We start from the raw sequence: 19,521 nt of genomic DNA, 5'->3' as shown, positions 1-19,521 counted from the left end.
ATATGGTCATGAACTTAATCTCTGTAGGAATGGAATTTATGAGCAGATGTGTTAATGAGCAGCAGCACCTATATGCAATCTCCATTACCACAGTCCATCCTCTCTGTACTTCATGTCTCCTCATGAGCTCCATTCCTGCAGAGATTCAGCTATTCTCATCTGTATTCAGGATCATAATCCCTGACAAGTAGGAGAGGAGGATGAGGCAGCTCTTTACCTCAGTGTTGTGAAGTAACTTGTCCTGCTGTGTGATTAGGACAGGTTTTGTATATACAAATAGGACAGCGGCCATTTTGTTTCTCCTAATCATTGCTCCCTAGACAAAATTAGCCATTTTAACTAATGAAAGGTATTTGGGAATATATTTATAATAAAGTAATATTTACCTATTTACCTATTTTCATTTTCTTAATTCCCGGAGATGGAGTTTCTCCATCTCATCACTGATGTCCCTTGTAGTTTTGCCACAGTGCCACCGTTCCCTGCATAAATTGCATCCTTAACCTTATGTATGCCTACCTATTATTTGAATGACTTCAACTTTCATACTTCTCCTTGGCTAAAAATACTTCTCAAAAATGATAAGAGAAGTATTTTTACTCTTCTGAGAAAAATGTAGTGTGACCTCTTCCCTCAGTGATTGTTATTGCTAGAGAAAGCTATAGAGGACTATACAGATATGATACTACTTTATTAGCTAGCGCTGAGAGTCACTAACTAAAGGGGGTCTCAAACCGAACACTGCATGCCCTAATAGGTCATTTGGAAAGGGGAAGTTTTAACCCCTTCAGGACCTCTGCCGTATATGTGCACAGAAGTTCATGGTTTAAAAATGGCACCTGTTCCTCATCGCAGCAGGCGCCATAGCTGCCGAGTTGCTGCTGTTTTAAGCAGCAGAGACCGAGGGATAATGTCTGCAATCGGCGATAACATTGATCATAGACGTTTATTCCCCTGAGATGCCATGATTAGTTTGTGACAGCGGCATCAGAGGCGGCTTTCCGCTCCCAGGGCTGAAACGCCTTCCCCGTGTTTGATAGCCAGCATCTCTTTGAAAAGTGCCAACCTAATAGAGCTGTGGTTCCCATTGAGCCCTGCAGGTGGCAGTGCTCAACAGGAAAATAGCTCAAGTATCTCACAATGTAATAGTCCTTTATTCCAAATGATCTAAGAATTGCATATCAAAAGCTCCTGAGGGAGCTTAATAAAAGTGTAAAAAAATGTTTTAAAAATATAAAAATTCAAATTAACCCTACTTTCCACATAATAAAAATTAATAATAAAGAAAACAAAGTTGATAGGCGTCGCCGTGTCCTAAAACGCTTGTACTATTAAAATATAAACTTATTTATCCCATACGGCGAGGGACATAATGGGGAAGGGGGGGGGATCAAAATGGAAGATTCACCTCCAAAACAAATTGACCTAAAAGTGATCAAAAAGTCATACTCCCCAAAATGATATCTATAAAAACTACAGATCACCCCACAAAAAAAATTGTATTTAGGCAGCTCCATAGATGGAACTGTAAAAACGTAATGAGGGGCAGAATATGGCAATGAAAGAAAAAAATATATATAAAAAGGCAGGTTCAGAAAGGGTTGAAGAGGTATTTCCAGAATCATAAATAAAAATCCAAAGTGAACAGTGTCTCTCTGCTATGACTTTCATGCTATTCAGTTTTTTTTTTTTAAACCTGATTGCAAGTTAGAAGTGTTCTCCAGCAATTCTGGCTTTTGGAGCGTGAACATCGGCAGGTGGGCACTGATCTGTATAGTGACGTCATATCTCCATGTGCAGCGAGTCTGCATATGCGTGGTTTCTCCATTCGCCCCGCACCTGACAATCTTGTGCAATATACACTACAGGGAGCAGTGTAAACGTAGTTACCCACAAGCAAATGTCACATGTGCTGTACAACAGGCGGTCAAGTGCTGCCTATTTTACTGATTGAATACGGGGACAAACCGGAGACAGAAAAGACAGAAGATGAATCGCTAGAAAGCTAGAAGGTGCATGTGTCTGTATGGGTTTTAAACCAACCATTGATTCTGGGATACCGACTTTAAAAGCTATGAATACTTTTGGGGGCATTTTTTTTATCCTTGCATTTTGTTAATTTTGGGCTCAAAATCATTTTTTCAGTTGGTCTCTAATAACAATTTTCAAACTTTTCTGTTCTAAAGTCTTCTTTTCAGTGTATCTGCACTGAATGCGCAGCTGCTCAGATGCTATGTGTAGTCCTTGTCTCTGAACTCCTGACAGCACATTATAGCTAAATTCTTATCAAACTGATAAAAATAATGTGGTTTAAAAGGGCATCTGTCTTTAGAAAACCTCTTGAAATCACATTTTTTATGTTCTTTTTAATTTTCCAAGTAAATTTCTATATTAAAGCAAAAAAAAAATAATACTGCAGTTTTCACACTGGCCACTATAGCTAAAAACAGGCACCACTCACTGGTCTGTACAGATCACTTTACTGCAGTTACCTGCTTATTTGTTATTCTAATCCTGCCTGTAATGATATCACCTCGGTGTATAGATAAGACAGTATCCTTCATTCACAATAGGTGATTGTCAAAGGTTATCTATTCTTCCCTTGTACAATGACCTCTGCACAGATCACAGAGCATGCCTAGAAAACTCTCCCATAGAAATCAATAGAGTCAGCTCCTGACCATTGTGTCTATGGACCATGTGGCTGCTGTAAAGCAGTTTTCTAAATACTTTCTAGATGCTGTTAAGAACAGCTCAGTCAAGATGGCCACCCCCATAATCATGTTCAGGAAATGGAATAAATAAATCTGCAATCAGTGTTACTATCTGGTTTTAACTGGGAGATAACATTTTTGGTGACACATTTCCTTTAAATGAGTGTTTATGAGCTGTCAGAAGTTCAGAGATGAGAGCTACACATAGTCGTCAGAGCAGCTTTCTAAAGCCTCTTTCACACGAGCAAGTTTTTTTTCACGCATCTGTTCAGCATGTTTTTCACGCTGTCCTGGCCCCATTGAAGTGAATGGGCCTTCAGTGAAAAAACGCATTGCATCCGGAAGCAGGTGCGGATGCAATGCATGTTTCTGTGAATGTTGCTAAGAGATGTTGTCTGTAAACCTTCAGTTTTTTAGCACATGCGTGAAAAACGCATCAAAACGCATTGCACTTGCGTGGAAAAAACTGACCGCAGTTGCAGACAAAACTGACTGAACTTGCTTGCAAAATGGTGCGAGTTTCACTGAACACACCCTGAACGCATCCAGTGCAAATCCGTCACGCTCGTGTGAAAGAGGCCTAATAGACTCAGTGTAAAATAGAAAGCAATAGTCTGCAGATACACTGAAGGGCGCGGTTGTAGAACAGAAACTATGAAAAATTGTTAATAAAAAACAATTGAAAAAATTATTTTTAGCCCAAAATGAGAAATATACAATGAGGAAAAAAAAAGGTGTCCATATTCTTTGATGCAGTTTTGAAGCACCGTTTATATCTGTTGTCTTTTATCAAGTAGACATTGTGAAACACTGTCGCCAGCATATCTCTACTGCATACTTGCACTCTTTTTGTTTTGAAGCGCAGAAAAATATTCCCTTATCTGTGTTCTTGTGCCTTCATTTTTGTTTATGCTCAAACCTGTGAACTTTGCCATACAATTGTGGTACGAGGTCTGCGGACAGTAAGGAAGGTACAGCATTAGAAAACATAGCTGATTTCTTCCAAAAAGAGTGCCATGCTCCATGATATTGCATAACATGCCCATTCACTTCGGTGGAGCTGGCTTGCAGTACCAGACACAGCCCATGGAAAATTGTGGTGCTGTTTCTCGAAGAAAGCAGCCATGTTTTCTCTAATCTTGTACAACCCCTTAGTGACCACCCATACGTGTTTTACGGCGGTCACTAAGAGCCTTAGGCTGGGCTGCCTTTTTTTTACGGCGGCCCAGTCTAAGCGCTGCACGGGTCTCTCGTGCGGCGGGGTGCCGCGACCCTGCTCTAACAGCCCGGACCTGCAGGAGTGCCGATCTGGGCTGTTTATCACTTTACATGCCGCGAGCAATGGCGCCCGCCACATGTAAAGTGCTGACAGAGTTAGGGGACTCCCTCTGTCTCCCATCGACACCCCGCAAATGCGATCGCAGGGTGCCGATTTGTGTGAAGGCTGCCTGGCGTCTGATGTAGGCCCCAGACCAGCCTTCAGTAATTTCCAGCAGGCTGCGCCTCTCTGGCGCAGCCTGCTGGTCAGTTAGAATAGCATTTCCATTAGGGATAGTGCATTGCATTTTAAAAGCAATCAAAAAGCTGTCTGTTATAGTTCCCTTGTGGGACTATTAAGTGGTAAAGTGGTAAAAAAAACACATTTATTTAATTTAAAAAATCCCATTTAAAAAATGTGCTTTTTTTTTCCATTGAAAATACGCTTTTTAATGAAAAAAATTGCAAAATCTTCCTCATATGTTTGGTATTGCCGCGTCCATAACGACCCAGACTACATAAATATCATGTAAATTATCCCCTACGGTGAACGCCGTAAAAAAACAAAACAAAAAAACCCCACAGAAAAAATATATAATGTTATTTATACCGAAAAATGAACGCTGTAAAATTTATAACGTAAAAACGCAGTGGCAGTATTGCTGTTTTTCTCATCTCCCTCCCAGAAAGAGTTAATAAAAGCTAATCAGAAAGTTATGTGTACCCCAAAATGGAGCCATTAAAAACTACAACTTGTCCCGCAAAAGACAAGCACTCATAACGCTATATAGACGGAAAAATAAAAAAGTTATAGCTCTTGGAACGCAATGATGAAAAAAAGAAAGAAGGCTTGGTCAGTAAGGCCCAAAACAGGCTGGTCACTAAGGTGTTAACGATCATTATTTTCAGGGCCGAATGCAACTGTTCGTACATAGATAATATTTCACAGGCACAAAATTTGACCGTAAATCTTCCAAACTACTTGGGAAACTATGTGGTTTCTTTGTTCTTTTCTTGTGGCTCTTCCATTGTGTAACTGAATGGATTTCTTCTGGTTTTCATTGTAAATAACAATCTCACTTCCGCATAGAAGAGAAGGTCTGGCCGTCAGGTGAAGAGAAGGAAGTATAATGAAGACCTTGATTTCAAAGTGGTGGATGATGATGGAGAAACTATCGCTGTGTTGGGGGCTGGGAGAGCATCTGCACTGTCTGCATCTACACTGGCATGGCAAGCTGAGGTGAGGCAACTAGATTGTGCCTGTCTATATTTCAAAAGCTGTGGGGGAGATTAAGCGTCTCATACTATACTATGTTTTAGCATAACTGGCAACTTGTTAAATTTGCAACTAGAATTGTGATGAAAATGCATTTGGGAAGGTACAATTTCTCCTTATGGAGATCACCTAGTAGGTGTAAGGAGTCTTATAGTCCAGGCAGTGCTCCTCTGGGGGAAAAAGGGTATGCAAATTAGCCCTCTTTGGAAAAAGAAAGCTGAACCTCTGATTCCACCAGATGTACGGTAGCTATCCTATAAGTCAATGCTCGGCCTTTATAACAGGCCTTGAGGCATAACTTGGATAATAGCTAATTCAGAATCTCATCTGCAGACAGCTGTTTTGAAATGATAGCTACCTTACATCTGATGGCATCAGGGGTTCAGCTTTCTTTTCTTTTTGGAAAGAGAGCTAATTTGCCTGGCCTGTAAGACTCCTTACGCCTACTATGCATTCTCGATGGAGAAATAGTACCTCCTCTGGTTCCCCAAAAAACACCTCTTACCCAGCTAAGTCAGTTCTCTCTGCTCTGCACTAATGAGGGGCAATAACTCCGAAACAACGGTCTGTAGATGAGGTACTGACTTAGCTATTATCCAAGTTATGACTCAAGGCCTGTTTAAAAGGTTGAGCATTGACTTATAGGATAGCTACTGTCGATCTAGTGGTATCAGAGGCTGTTTTCTTTTCATCTTAGAAGGAGAGCTGATTTGCATGGCGAAAATACAGTAATAAATTTACCCTTGTAAGGTAAGGTAAGGTAGTAGCCTGGCAAAAATATTGCGGTTTTAGACTATTCAAATAGGGAGGAAGTACAAGGAATGTTTCAGATAAGTAATACATATATTCATAAATTTTCATATTTTTTTTATTTGGTTTTATTTTCTGGTAGTTTTTTTTTATTCTGTTTACTGTGCCTGATTAAGGGGGTGGCAGTCTTTCCTGAGCTGCTGTTAATCGCATTCAGAGATATGTTTGACAAAAAAATCTCGAAAATCTCTTAAAGCTAGTCCACTTTTTTCATGTCCAAATTTGTAGACCATTTTTATGGACCTTGCTGTTGTGCATAGGTTCAGTGTTATTAAGAAAGGCATTTTGCACAGTGTTGCCACACTTCTCTCGAATGTTTTTGCATGCTTTAGTATTGAGTTATCCTTTTACAAAGCCGCCAGCCCAGACCACTTTTCCTCTACTCCTAGTTTTACCATTTACCACTGTTGACACTCTTGAGACTCTGAATGGGGTACTTTACATTTCTCCAGATGTTACAAGTTATGGGGATATATTATAGGATTGGTGTTAACTATTAGCTCCGTGGGGGACACCCACCAATTATGAGAATGGGGACCCCGTACCCCTCAGAGCCCCCCAAAATGATCAGTGCTGCAGGTCAAGCATGTGAACTGCCACTCCATTCATCTCTATAAAGGTAATTGAGTGCTGTACTGCCACTCGGGGTGCCCCTAAGAGTATGGGGTTCCTGTTCTCCTGATCGGTGGGGGTCCCAGCTGTGCATAGGAAATAAATTGTTACAGCTGGAATACCCCTTTAATGCTTGATATTTAACATAGTCATACTGACTTTTGCCTTATGATGATTTATTTTGCAACCAGGTACAATCAGATAGTTGTATTTTTTCAAGTTTTTGTTTTGCAGACAGTTTATGGCATCCTATGACCATATTTATAGTCGCTGCACTCTATAGTACAACCTGTATTGTTGTGTCTGTGGAAGCTTATATATCTGTAAACCTGTTGACTGAGATTGCTGAACCCGCTACTTAAATGCAACATCTGCATGCTTTTAGCCCCTTAAAAGGGTTGTCCAAACCAATCTTATCTGATAAGATTGGGTCCAATACCCCATACTCCCATTTCTCGCCCAGTTTCCTTGGGGGACACAGAAGACCTTGGGTATAGCTCATCTCCATAGGAGGCGTGACACTAAGTGAAGACTGTTAAGCCCCTCCTCCACAGCTATACCCTCAGCCTGGAGAGAGAGACTGCCAGTTTTTGCTTAGTGTCCAAGGAGGCAAGACACTCCCTGCTCTGCAGGGCTGTTTTCTCCTTGTTTAAATTTTAGATTTTTACTTTTTTCTTTTCTTTTTGTTCCAGATCATCAGGGACAACAGAGACGCACTAGACCTCTCTGTTCTCCCGGGGTTGAGCTGCGCCAGTGCCGGTCACCCGCACTGCTGCCTCCCCCACAGAAGACAAGGTGGATCAGGGCAGCCTCGCTCCCCTACATCCCGCCAGCACAAGGGTCGCCCGCACGCCAAGTCCCTCTTCCAGCCTCCTGCCACTACGGTGCCAGTAGCTGAAGGGGCGACCCTGCTGGAATGAACCGAGGGTAAAGACGGCTGTGGTAAGAGAGAGGCTTCTCCAGCCCTACGTCCCCCCCCCCCTGGTCTCCTGCGTGCCTGACCCCCATACTGGGCCTCTGGACCCTTCCCCTGCTGGACCTTGGCTGGCCCCTGGGGTGCCGCAGAGCGACAATCTGCTCTCTGCCTCCCCCTCCCTTTTCCTGGCCCTCATAGGATATGAACTAGCTAGTGGCTGTCTCCCCACAGCTAGCTGCAGAAGCTGTGACATAGTTTCTGCTGTCGCCTGCCTTCTCCTCACGGGCACCCCGTCTCTGGATCCCCCCATCTCCTTACCGCAGTGTTGCGTAAGGCCTCGCCTCCGGCCAGCATTAATATTCCGGTGCGGCCGGGCGCCGCAAAAATTTCAGGCTCCGCGGCCTGCTAGGCCGCCATTCCGGGCCTCTGACTCTTCCGGCCGGCGGGGTGGGCTCCCGCGGCCGGCAAGACGCCATTCCGGGCCCCCTGACTATTCCAGCCGGCGGGGTGGGCTCCCGCGGCCGGCAAGCCGCCATTCCGGGCCCCCTGACTATTCCGGCCGGCGGGGTGGGCTCCCGCGGCCGGCAAGCCACCATTCCGGGCCCCTGTCTCTTCCGGCGGTGGGGTGGGCTTCCGCGGCCGGCGAGCCGCCATTCCGGGCCCCTGACTATTCCGGCCGGCGGGGTGGGCTCCCGCGGCCGGCATTGGGCTTGACTATGCCCCAGCAGGCCCCGTCCGACCGTCGGTGCTGGTCGGCGGGGCTCCGCAAATTTTGTCCCAGGCTTCTGCCTGCTGGGCCGCAATTCCGACCGGCCCTCGGGGTGGGCACCCGCGGCCGGTTCGAAGCGCCACTCCACCTCAGGTCCCGGCCGGGCGCCGCAAATTTCGACCCCGGCTTCGCGGCCTACTAGGTCGCAAAATTCCGGCCTCTGGTGGAGGGGGCGGGAACTTCTCTAGGCGCGAATTCTTCCCGCCTGGGGGTTCCTCCGCCCCCAGGGGATCGCAGCGCCGCCCTCCTGGCCGGATCCCTGTTAACCCTTTGGGTACAGGCCGGCTCCCAATGGGCCTGTATGGTTGGCCCCCCTTTTTTTCTGTCTCTCAGACGATCTGTGCCCCTATAGGTGGCCCCCCTTTTAGCCTCAGAGAGGCTGTGTTTAAAATAAATAAAAAAATAAAAAATAAAATAATAATGATAATGAATAATAGATGACTAATTTCTATTGGACTGCGCAGGACGCTGCAGCCTCATCAGTAGTGCTGCATGTCTGCATGACCTCTTTCCACAGGCGGCATGGTGTTGCACTCCCAGCCTGCGTCGCTGCTAGGGCATTTTCCCTTTTTAGGCGGTTTTCTTGCTCTCTTCCAGGATACGGCGCTGGCCAAGTGCATGCGGCCCTTCCGTAGGCAGCATTCATCATCTCTCCAGTTATGGTGCCTGCCATGTGCATTCCCCCCCCCCTCCTAGGCGGGATACTGCACTCTCCCTGGCTGCCGGCTGTGCATGACCCCCTTCTTAGGCGGAATACTGCACCTTCACCGGATACGGTGCTGGCCATGTGCACGACCCCCTTCCATAGGCGGAACGCTGCACTCTCTCTGGATTTTGCTGCCGGCCATGTGCGTGACCCCCTTCCATGGGCGGAACGCAGCACTCACTGGATTCGCTGCCGGCCATGTGCGTGACCCCCTTCCATGGGCGGAACGCAGCACTCTCACTGGATCTGTTGCCGATCATGTGCATGACCACCTTTTTAGGCGGAATACTACACTCTCACCGGATACGGTACTGGCTATGTGCACGACCCCCTTCCATAGGCGGAATGCTGCACTCTCACTGATGTGCTATGATGTACTTATGTACTATGTTACTATGCTGCACTCTCACTGGTTTCTCTGCCGGCCATAGGCATGACCCCCTTTCATAGGCGGTATAGAAACATAGAAACATAGAATGTGTCGGCAGATAAGAACCATTTGGCCCATCTAGTCTGCCCAATATACTGAATACTATGGATAGCCCCCGGCCCTATCTTATATGAAGGATGGCCTTATGCCTATCCCATGCATGCTTAAACCCCTTCACTGTATTTGCAGCTACCACTTCTGCAGGAAGGCTATTCCATGCATCCACTACTCTCTCAGTAAAGTAATACTTCCTTATATTACTTTTAAACCTTTGCCCCTCTAATTTAAAACTGTGTCCTCTTGTGGTAGTTTTTCTTCTTTTAAATATGCTCTCTTCCTTTACCGAGTTGATTCCCTTTATGTATTTAAAAGTTTCTATCATATCCCCTCTGTCTCTTCTTTCTTCCAAGCTATACATATTAAGGTCCTTTAACCTTTCCTGGTAAGTTTTATCCTGCAATCCATGTACTAGTTTAGTAGCTCTTCTCTGAACTCTCTCTAGAGTATCTATATCCTTCTGGAGATATGGCCTCCAGTACTGCGCACAATACTCCAAGTGAGGTCTCACCAGTGTTCTGTACAGCGGCATAAGCACTTCACTCTTTCTACTGCTTATACCTCTCCCTATACATCCAAGCATTCTGCTGGCATTTCGTGCTGCTCTATTACATTGTCTCTCATTGGATTCGCTGCCGGCCTTGGGTATGCCTCCTTCCCTCAGGCAGCATACATACATGTTTTCTCGCAGGTACGTTGCTGGCCATGTGCATGTACCCCATACATGGCAGGGTACTTGCACTTTCACTGGATCCATAGGCATGACCCCGCTTCCGTGGGCGGTGTACGCACTCTCGCTGGATTCGCTGCCAGCCAGGGGCATGCCTTCCTTCCTCAGGCGACATACACACATTCTCACTGACTGTGTTGTCTCTCGCCGGTACGTTGCTGGCCATGTGTATGACTCCCATACATGGCGGGGTGCTCGCACTCTCCCTGGATGAGATGCTGGCCATGTGCATTACCCCCCCTTTTTCTGGGCGGCATGCTACACTCTCACCGGATACATTGCTGGCCATGAGAATGGCCCTCTAACATGGGTGGAACGCTTGCACTTCCTTGGACAGTGCTGGCCTTGTGCGTGACCACCCTTCATTTCATGGGCAGAATTTGGCACGCTCATGAGATTCACGGCTGTCCTTGTATGGCTGTGCTGGACTTGTACATGTCCCCCTTCATTGGCAGAGTAGTTGCACTCTCGCTGAGTTCAGTGTTGGGTGTATTATTGCACACTCACTTAATGCTAGGATAACCCTGTGCATGTTCCCCTTTCACTAGGTGGACCTCCTGCGTTCATGCTGGATTATAGGGTATGTCCTGCTTCTCTGAAGTAGGTACGGCCTTGGGCATCACTCCCTTTTGGGACGGGCCTTTGCACTCTTGCCGACTGCAGTTTGCCAGGTACAATTTCCCCCCTTTCGGGGCGGACTGATTGCGTTCCATCGCATGCTATACTAGGCTTGTGCATAACTCCCTTTCAGGTTGCACTTTGCAATTCCGTACATGCTGTGGCACTCTGTGGCGAGCCCCCCTTTTTTCGCTGAGTAACCTTTTTGCAGTGAGCGGACGTTCTTGGCGTTGTTTGGGCCGTGTATGCCTTCTCCTCCTGTAGGTGGGTTGGCTTTCTCACTGCTTACGTGGCTGCTCGTACGTATGCCTCACCTGCTTCCTGCGGCATTCTTTTGTTTTCTTGGGATACGATGCTTGCCGCAAGCCTTACACTCGTCTCTAAGGAGTTCATTCTGTCCACCTGACCCGGACAGGCTCTATTGCTCTCTGCTGCACCGAGCTGGGTGGTACTCATTCATTTAGTTGGCCTTTCATCCCAGGGAGTGTTTGTGGGTCCTAGATGCGTGCCCATTCGTCCTTCCGCGGCATTGCTTCCTTGCGCTAGTGGTCACATGGTCGAGAGTGCTGTTGCCTGCTGCGCCCCTCGAATTCTTCGTTGGCTCTGGCAGGACTGCGGTTCCCTTGCCTGCTGCAATTTCCTCCTCTTTGGATGCAGTGTGGTATGAGTCCTTCCTCTTGGCGCCTCTACGCTTCAGTCTGATCTGCTACCAGGTTCGGGCCGCTTTTCTCGGGAAGGTCACCCAACTTCTCTTGGGTGCTCGATTACCCAGGTCCGGAGGACCTCCGCCTTGAGTTCTTCAGGGTATTCGCTTTCTGCGAGGCGGTGTTCCGGGCGTCTCACAGTGTAGCGGAGTTCTGCTTTTGGGCTGTCCTATGGCTTCCCTGTTGCCACTCCTCCTCCTTTCGGTTGGAGGGTGTTATGCCGGCCTCTGTCTCGACTACCTTATCGCCGGCTCTGTTTGGCTCCCGCTTGGTACAGATCACTCTGATGTGGCTTCTGCCCCGCCAGACTTCAGAGGCTGTTCTTTCACTGTCCTCCCTTCTGGGAGAGCATGGTTGTTCATGTGGATGGTTCCGGTGTTCCTTTTGGCCTGGTACTGTCTCCCTTGTTCACACTGGCTGTATTAGCTGTGTGCCTATTTACCGAGTCTACCGCGTTCTGTCCTCCCGCTGAGTGCAGATTGCGTGGTCCATTCTAAGACAATGGTCCTGCGGTAGACTTACCTTCTCGGTAACTTGGGGGGACTACCTTTCGGTCCAGATTGTCCTTTGATCTCCACACCGGGACTGTACAACGTGGCTACATCAGCATGGACTTTAGCCTTGTCTTGTCCTGGCATCTGGCGGATCCTTTGGGTCCATTCCGTCTGTCCTTCTGCTCCCCCACTCGGGTGGATACGGGACAACGTTGCTCGAGGGCCGACGGGACCAGTTTTTGTCGACCCTTCTGCCCGTGTTACTGGTCTGCGCCTGATCACATTGGGTTTTCGCCCGCTTGCCAGGCGACTCCAGCGGGTTCGCTACTGTCCGCTCCTGGCTGTGTTTTGTCCAGGATCTGTCGTAAGACTTAGGTTTTTTTTGTCTGGGGTTCTGTGGGAAGCTGTGCATTCCCCACTCTGAATTTCTCTCCCCATGGTTCTGTCTTTTTTCCAGTCCGACCTGGACCTGGTACTGGGACTCCTTTACTTGAGTTGTCATGTGTCTGCGCTGTTCTTCCTCTTCCAGCGTTCCCCGGCCCTCTGGGCCTGTCAAGTCCTTCTTCCTCGGAGTGGCTCTTTGGTTCCTCTGTACTGTCCTTCGGTACCGCCCTGGGGACTACATACTGAGCTCTCGGCGCTCCAATCTTTGTCCTTGGAGCCGTTACAGAAGTTCTCTCTACCCCTTCTGTCCTGTACGGTTGTGTTTCCGTATCAGTCGTGTCTCTGACGGGTGTCGGAATGGCCCCTTTTTTTGTTCCGAGCCTTCAGTCTTTTCCCAGGACAGGGCTGTTCTACATCCCGTTTCTTCCTTCCTTCCTTCTGAAGGTGGTGTTTGCCTTTCGCTTCAACACTTCACCAATTTGGACGTTGTTTGAGCCTTGCCGTTTTTACTTGGAGATCTCCGACTCTTGTCGACGTTCGGCCTCTTGGGTTTCCAGGAGGTCCGTGCATAGGGTTGACGGACTCCAGGGTGGTTTTTTCTCCGCTTTATCAGATTGACTATTGCTGAGGTTACCGCACCAAGGGCAGGATTCTGCCTTTGGTGTCACCGTTCATTTCACCAGAGCAGTCGCTGCCTCCTGAGCCGGAGGCATTGGGCTTCGGCCATGCGTTTGGGCAAGGCGGCCACAGGTCTTCCTTGCACGCCTTACCGAGTTCTACAGGGTGCATACTCTGGCTTTGGCAGATGCTGCCTTGGCCCGCCTGGGTCTGCAGGCGGCGGTTCATTGATGCCTTTCGGGTGCTTCACCTTGGAGCTGTGGTCCCTCCCCTTTTGGACTGCTTTTGAACGTCCCAAGGTCTTCTGTGTCCCCCAAGGAAACTGGGCGAGAAAACTAGATTTTTGTATAACTTACCAGTAAAATCTCTTTCTCGCTCTTTCCTTGGGGGACACAGCACCCACCCATTCATTGTTTTTCTCTGCACGGTTTCCGAGTTTTTTGTTACCCGTTGGGTAGTTGGCTTGTTGGTTCCTTGTTGGACTTTGCCTTTTCTCACTACTTGGACACGCAACTGGCAGGCTCTCTCTCCAGGCTGAGGGTATAGCTGTGGAGGAGGGGCTTAACAGTCTTCACTTAGTGTCACGCCTCCTATGGAGATGAGCTATACCCAAGGTCTTCTGTGTCCCCCAAGGAAAGAGCGAGAAAGAGATTTTACTGGTAAGTTATACAAAAATCTCGTTTTTCAGCTGTTCTGTATTAGCTCCAGAGGTGATGCTACAAAGCTGTGTCCGTTGTGCAGTGGACAGGGCTGCTTACTGTAGCACTGCTCCCGTTATTGCAGTCTATAATGCTTAGACCCCCAGGCCTTAAAGAGATATTCCGGTTATATCCCTAACTATTAGATTGGTGGGGGTCCTTCTGCTGGGACACAAGAACGAGGGCCGCAAAAAATGAAATGAATGGAGCGGGTGGTCGGAAATGCACACAGCCGCTCCATTCATTTCTATGGGATTTCCGAAACTCCCATAAAATAAAAGGAGCAGCCGTGCGCATGTCTGAACCACACACTTCATTCATTTCTGGAGGCTCCACAGGGTTTAGGGTCCCTATTCTTGTGATTGGTGGGGGTCCCAGCAGTAGGACCCCCTTCCCCCCACGATCTTATGGTTATCCCCTATCCTGTGTATAACTTGATATAACCGGAATATCTCTTTAATAGGAAGATAACCGTGGCAGGCCTTGGAGCTTTCGCAAGGTCCCAACCTGCCATGACAACCTATACGCAAGTTCACTGCAGGTGGGACAAACAGAGGTCAGCGGGGACCCCTCCCCTCTCGTTAAACGCTCAGATGCAGATCGGCGTTCTCTCTGATCCCGTCACTGTAGGCAGGTGTCAGCTGTATTACACAGCTGGCACCTGCCATGTATGGAGTCTGCTCATCGCTTCATCGTCCCATTATGCTGTATTTATATACGGCTGATATTGCCAAGGGGTAAACGTGTAGTGTATTTGTTTTGTTCTGTGTCTTCATTCTTCAGAACTAGTTAGTAGGAGAATTAGCTTTAGGGGAGAGTTGGTAGCATCTTTGTAAATCAATTAAAACTACACATGTAATTGTACAAGGGCTTGTCCTCCACTTACCGGACAGTATTTGAAAAAGGTATTCAGCAGGAGCAGTCAGTCACTCAGACCACTTCTCAGATGCTGAGATCTGCTTGGCGAATTTGATGCCAAAAGCAAAAAAAAATGCCACCCATGTCTGAAGCACTGAGTGGAAAGTAAGGTTCTGGTCGCATCACGTTTCACTTTCTCATTTGTTGCTTTTGGGTCTGTGGATACGTTTGGCATATACTACACTGAGAGCGTCCCTTGAGTATATACCATATCTGCAACTGCATTGAACAATATGGCACATGACAATGCATTACGGTGGTCTGGATCAGCTGGTAATATACATAAATGTTTTGTGGTGGTAAAGCCATAAAGCTTTAGGCAACTTTTTTTTAAAGATTTTCACATAGCCGCCAAACTGTGCTGCATTTTTTGTGGTGTTCCTGTGTATATGGAAGAGTTCATGGGAAAAAAATCTTGCCTATTTTCATGCTGTTATTTGTTTTGTAGGAACCCCCTGAAGACGATGCCAACATCATTGAAAGGATCCTGTCTTCAAAAGTAGTTCAGAAAGAAGTAAGCCGCTGTAGCCGGATTGCCTTAAAGGGCATCTGTCAGCAGATTGCTACCTATGAAACTGGCTGACCTGATACATGTGCTCTTGGCAGCTGAAGGCATCTGTCTTGGTTCCATGTTCATATGTGCCCGCATTGCTCTCTCTGCAATTTCTGCACCCTCTGCACTTTGATTGACAGGGCCAAGCATTGGAAATCTGATCATACCTGGCCCTGTCACCATTTGAATGCATTACTGATGTAAAATACATAAGTATGCAAGTATGTCATTTTCCAAATTCTTTTCTATTTCAGCTCATTCCTGGAGGAATGCCATTGGAGGTGGAGGAATTCTTTGTCAAGTATAGAAATTTGTATGTCGCTTCAGGTTCTTTCTATTATTGTGACTGATGAATACCATGACATGTTATGGCTTAGAGTCCATTGTCATCTGCTGACTGGTCACACCATTTACATTTGGTGTCTGTGGGTGGAAGGAATTTCTGGAACGTCTCTCCAGCTGGATTTATGGTCATTAACTGTTGACACAGGCATATCATCTTATCTGAACAATTACCTGGGCCTCTGGTACTGCAGCTCAGGCCAATTCAAGTTAATGGAACTGAGCTGTAGTACTTGGTAGATCCGTGCTCATATGAACTGCACTGTCCCAATGTAAAAGAAAATTAGGGAGCTTGGATTACCACTGCTTTAGCAGACCACCAATGATCAAGCATTGATTTATGTCATGGAAAGCCCCACTATAGGGGTATTTTCTTCTCAAGCTTCGATGGCACCTCCGAAGGATATTCCATGAATCCCTGACAAGTGGAGGTCACATTTCTAGGATCCCCACTTCTTGGAATGATGGGAGTTCCCTGAACACAGTTTGTGATATGAAGAGGTGGCTATGGTGTGGCTCTCTTCATTGAAGTCTATGGGAGTTACAAAAAGCTTTCTAGGTTCTTTCTATAACTTTCATAGACATCATTGGTAGACAGCTCAGCCTGATCCTAACAGTGGTCTATATGTTAATGCAAGAGATGTACCTAAACATGCAAGAGGTTTCCATGGCTCGGTTTCATTGGTTCATGATGGCTCCTTTATTTTGTTTGATCTTTCAGTTCCTATCTCCACTGTAAGTGGGCAACGCTAGAAGATCTGGAAAAGGATCCAAGGATCCAACAGAAAATCAAGAGGTTTCGAAACAAGCAAGCACAGATGAAGCATATTTTCACTGAGGTTGGCATGAAGTTTGGTAGAAGTATTGCACATCACTTTTATATTGCCTTTCTCCTTCTCTCTCTGTACCTGTCCTGCAATTCATCCAAAGAGTGTTCTCCTCTGACTCTGCCCATTTATATCGACAGTTGTACTTTCAGTGTAATAGCCCAATCCTGATTACACTGGCCCACATTTTTCATTAAAATATGCCACTTTTGTGGCGTGATATAGTTGCAGACTGCGCGTTTGTGACTTTTTTTTAACTGCACTTTGCTATTTCTCCGCTGGCCTCGCCACTTTCCCAAAAGGGGGCAAGGAAGGGGCCACAATTATTATCTGCTAAAGAATAACACTGAAATCTACTCCAACGAGGGGCTGCTGTAGATTTTAGTTCAGGCGCACAGATTGCCGGATGCTGAGCCTAATTTATGACGAGGTACAGTACAGACCAAAAGTTTGGACACACCTTCTCATTCAAAGAGTTTTCTTTATTTTCATGACTATGAAAATTGTAGATTCACACTGAAGGCATCAAAACTATGAATTAACACATGTGGAATTATATACATAACAAACAAGTGTGAAACAACTGAAAATACGTCATATTCTAGGTTCTTCAAAGTAGCCACCTTTTGCTTTGATTACTGCTTTGAACACTCTTGGCATTCTCTTGATGAGCTTCAAGAGGTAGTCCCCTGAAATGGTTTTCACTTCACAGGTCTGCCCTGTCAGGTTTAATAAGTGGGATTTCTTGCCTTATAAATGGGGTTGGGACCATCAGTTGCGTTGAGGAGAAGTCAGGTGGATACACAGCTGATAGTCCTACTGAATAGACTGTTAGAATTAGTATTATGGCAAGAAAAAAGCAGCTAAGTAAAGAAAAATGAGTGGCCATCATTACTTTAAGAAATTAAGATCAGTCAGTCAGCCGAAAAATTGGGAAAACTTTAAAAGTAAGGGCTATTTGACCATGAAGGAGAGTGATGGGGTGCTGCGCCAGATGACCTGGCCTCCACAGTCACCGGACCTGAACCCAATCGAGATGGTTTGGGGTGAGCTGGACCGCAGAGTGAAGGCAAAAGGGCCAACAAGTGCTAAGCATCTATGGGAACTCCTTCAAGACTGTTGGAAGACCATTTCAGGGGACTACCTCTTGAAGCTCCTCAAGAGAATGCCAAGAGTGTGCAAAGCAGTAATCAAAGCAAAAGGTGGCTACTTTGAAGAACCTAGAATATGACATATTTTCAGTTGTTTCACACTTGTTTGTTATGTATATAATTCCACATGTGTTAATTCATAGTTTTGATGCCTTCATAGTCATGAAAATAAAGAAAACTCTTTGAATGAGAAGGTGTGTCCAAACTTTTGGTCTGTACTGTATATGCTACCGGTCTATGATCAATCTGCCCTACTGTCTTCATATGCCACAGGATCCAAGTTTGATCCATTTTGTAAGGGATCCCGTTTACTTGATCTGTCAGGTTTCCGTCTTTATTGTGTAGAATAGCACAGCAGACTCCATTATTATGCCCATCTGGCGCAACATTGTGAACAAAGTCCAGGCTCACCAGAGCATAGATTGACTGAACTCTCTGTGTGGAGTACCGACCCTAAGGGCTTTGGATGATCTGCAAGAATTTTTTTTATCTGACCATTTCATGGAAGCAATTTATTGGAGTACATGTTCACTTACCTTGGTACCTCCCTTGGGAAAACCTGTTCAAGCTTGGAGAAATTTGAAGGAAATTCTGTTCATGTGTAATTATATTGTCTAAGGATGTGTTTTTGTGTCAGGACATTGCCTTTTGAGGGTCACTTCCATCAGGGAAATGTATGGCATATCAATAGGATATGCCATAAATGTCTGATCTGTGTGGTCCCACCTCTGGGACCTACTCTTATCTTAAGAATAATACAACCATGTACAGAGGGCACGGCACACATGCATGCAGCTTTCTCTATTCACTGCTGTAGAACTTCAGAAAAAAGCTGAGCGAGTATGCTTGGCTACTTTCGGAAGTCCCATAGGAGTTAATGGAGGCGATGCTATGCATGTGGTGATAGGATATTTCAAAAATGTCCGATAAGGACAATTTTGGCGTATCCTATCATTGTTTCATAAATGCCCCAGTTGTAACAACCCCTTTGATACAATGATGCCTGACAAATGCCTTCACTTCTGTCCCATAGCCAGATGAAGATATGTTTAATCCAGACTATGTGGAGGTGGACAGAGTATTAGAAGTTGCTCATACAAAGGACTCTGACACAGGAGAAGTAAGTTGACAATTTTTTTCATTAGATGTGCACACCTGCTGGTCACATTAAATCTAATAAGTAAGCAGGCACTGAGATTTATTTTTTTGAGAAAACATCTAAAAGATGCACCCTTTTGCACATTGGGCCAGGAGTGATACCCGGCTACTAAATACAGCTCTTTATATCTTTATATGGGTTTTCCTATTAAGACAAACCATGTCCACCATGTTAGCTTAGAGGGTTCTCCCCCAACCAGGACCGTCTCTATGAGCCATATCAGGGAGCCGCTCATTCATTTGAATGAACCATCATACTCATATATACATTCCATTCAGTGTATGGCCAGATGAGGCTTACCGCCCTGTGATAACAGCTGGTGACCTGGAGGTTAGAGAAGCCAGACCAGCAGTAATTAGCTGATCCTGAGCCCAGATGACCTAATAGAACTGAGTGACAAAAATCCCCTAAAATCAATGACGGTGTAAAACTCTCTATATTTTTCTGTAAGTACTGAGGTACAGAATAATGTGGAGACAAAACTAATGTGAATGGGGTTGACAGTACTTGTAGGTTATAGACTTGCTTAGTAGGCTTGACATATTTTCATTGAAGATAGTGTAGTACATGAAATTTGAGAAAATAAATTGTGTTCTACAGGAGGTGACGCATTATCTAGTGAAATGGTGTTCACTGTCTTATGAAGAAAGCACTTGGGAGCTTGAGGAAGATGTTGATCCAGGCAAAGTCAAGGAGTTTGAAACCCTGCAAGTTCTCCCTGACATCAATGTAACGGTTGGTAACACTTTATTTGCTAGTGGTATTAAAGGGGTTTTCC

General features: G+C 46.0%; 1 protein-coding gene across 3 annotated transcripts in view; it reads left to right on the top strand.

Moving 5' to 3' along the window:
• The window catches only part of CHD6 (chromodomain helicase DNA binding protein 6), a 188,699-nt gene that overhangs the window by 78,478 nt on the left and 90,700 nt on the right, over positions 1-19,521 (top strand). For 2 of the 3 annotated variants that reach the window (XM_040435016.1, XM_040435017.1), the window contains 6 exons: positions 5,062-5,211; positions 15,160-15,225; positions 15,519-15,577; positions 16,328-16,445; positions 18,618-18,704; positions 19,344-19,478. In XM_040435016.1, the coding sequence (XP_040290950.1) occupies positions 5,062-5,211; positions 15,160-15,225; positions 15,519-15,577; positions 16,328-16,445; positions 18,618-18,704; positions 19,344-19,478 (615 nt within the window). The remainder of the gene's footprint in view (positions 1-5,061; positions 5,212-15,159; positions 15,226-15,518; positions 15,578-16,327; positions 16,446-18,617; positions 18,705-19,343; positions 19,479-19,521) is intronic. The other variant, XM_040435018.1, reaches the window with a different exon arrangement.

The sequence above is a fragment of the Bufo bufo genome, chromosome 6 (genome assembly GCF_905171765.1).
Source record: "Bufo bufo chromosome 6, aBufBuf1.1, whole genome shotgun sequence".
NCBI classification, from domain to species: domain Eukaryota; kingdom Metazoa; phylum Chordata; class Amphibia; order Anura; family Bufonidae; genus Bufo; species Bufo bufo.
This window is presented reverse-complemented; position numbering and strand designations above follow the sequence as displayed.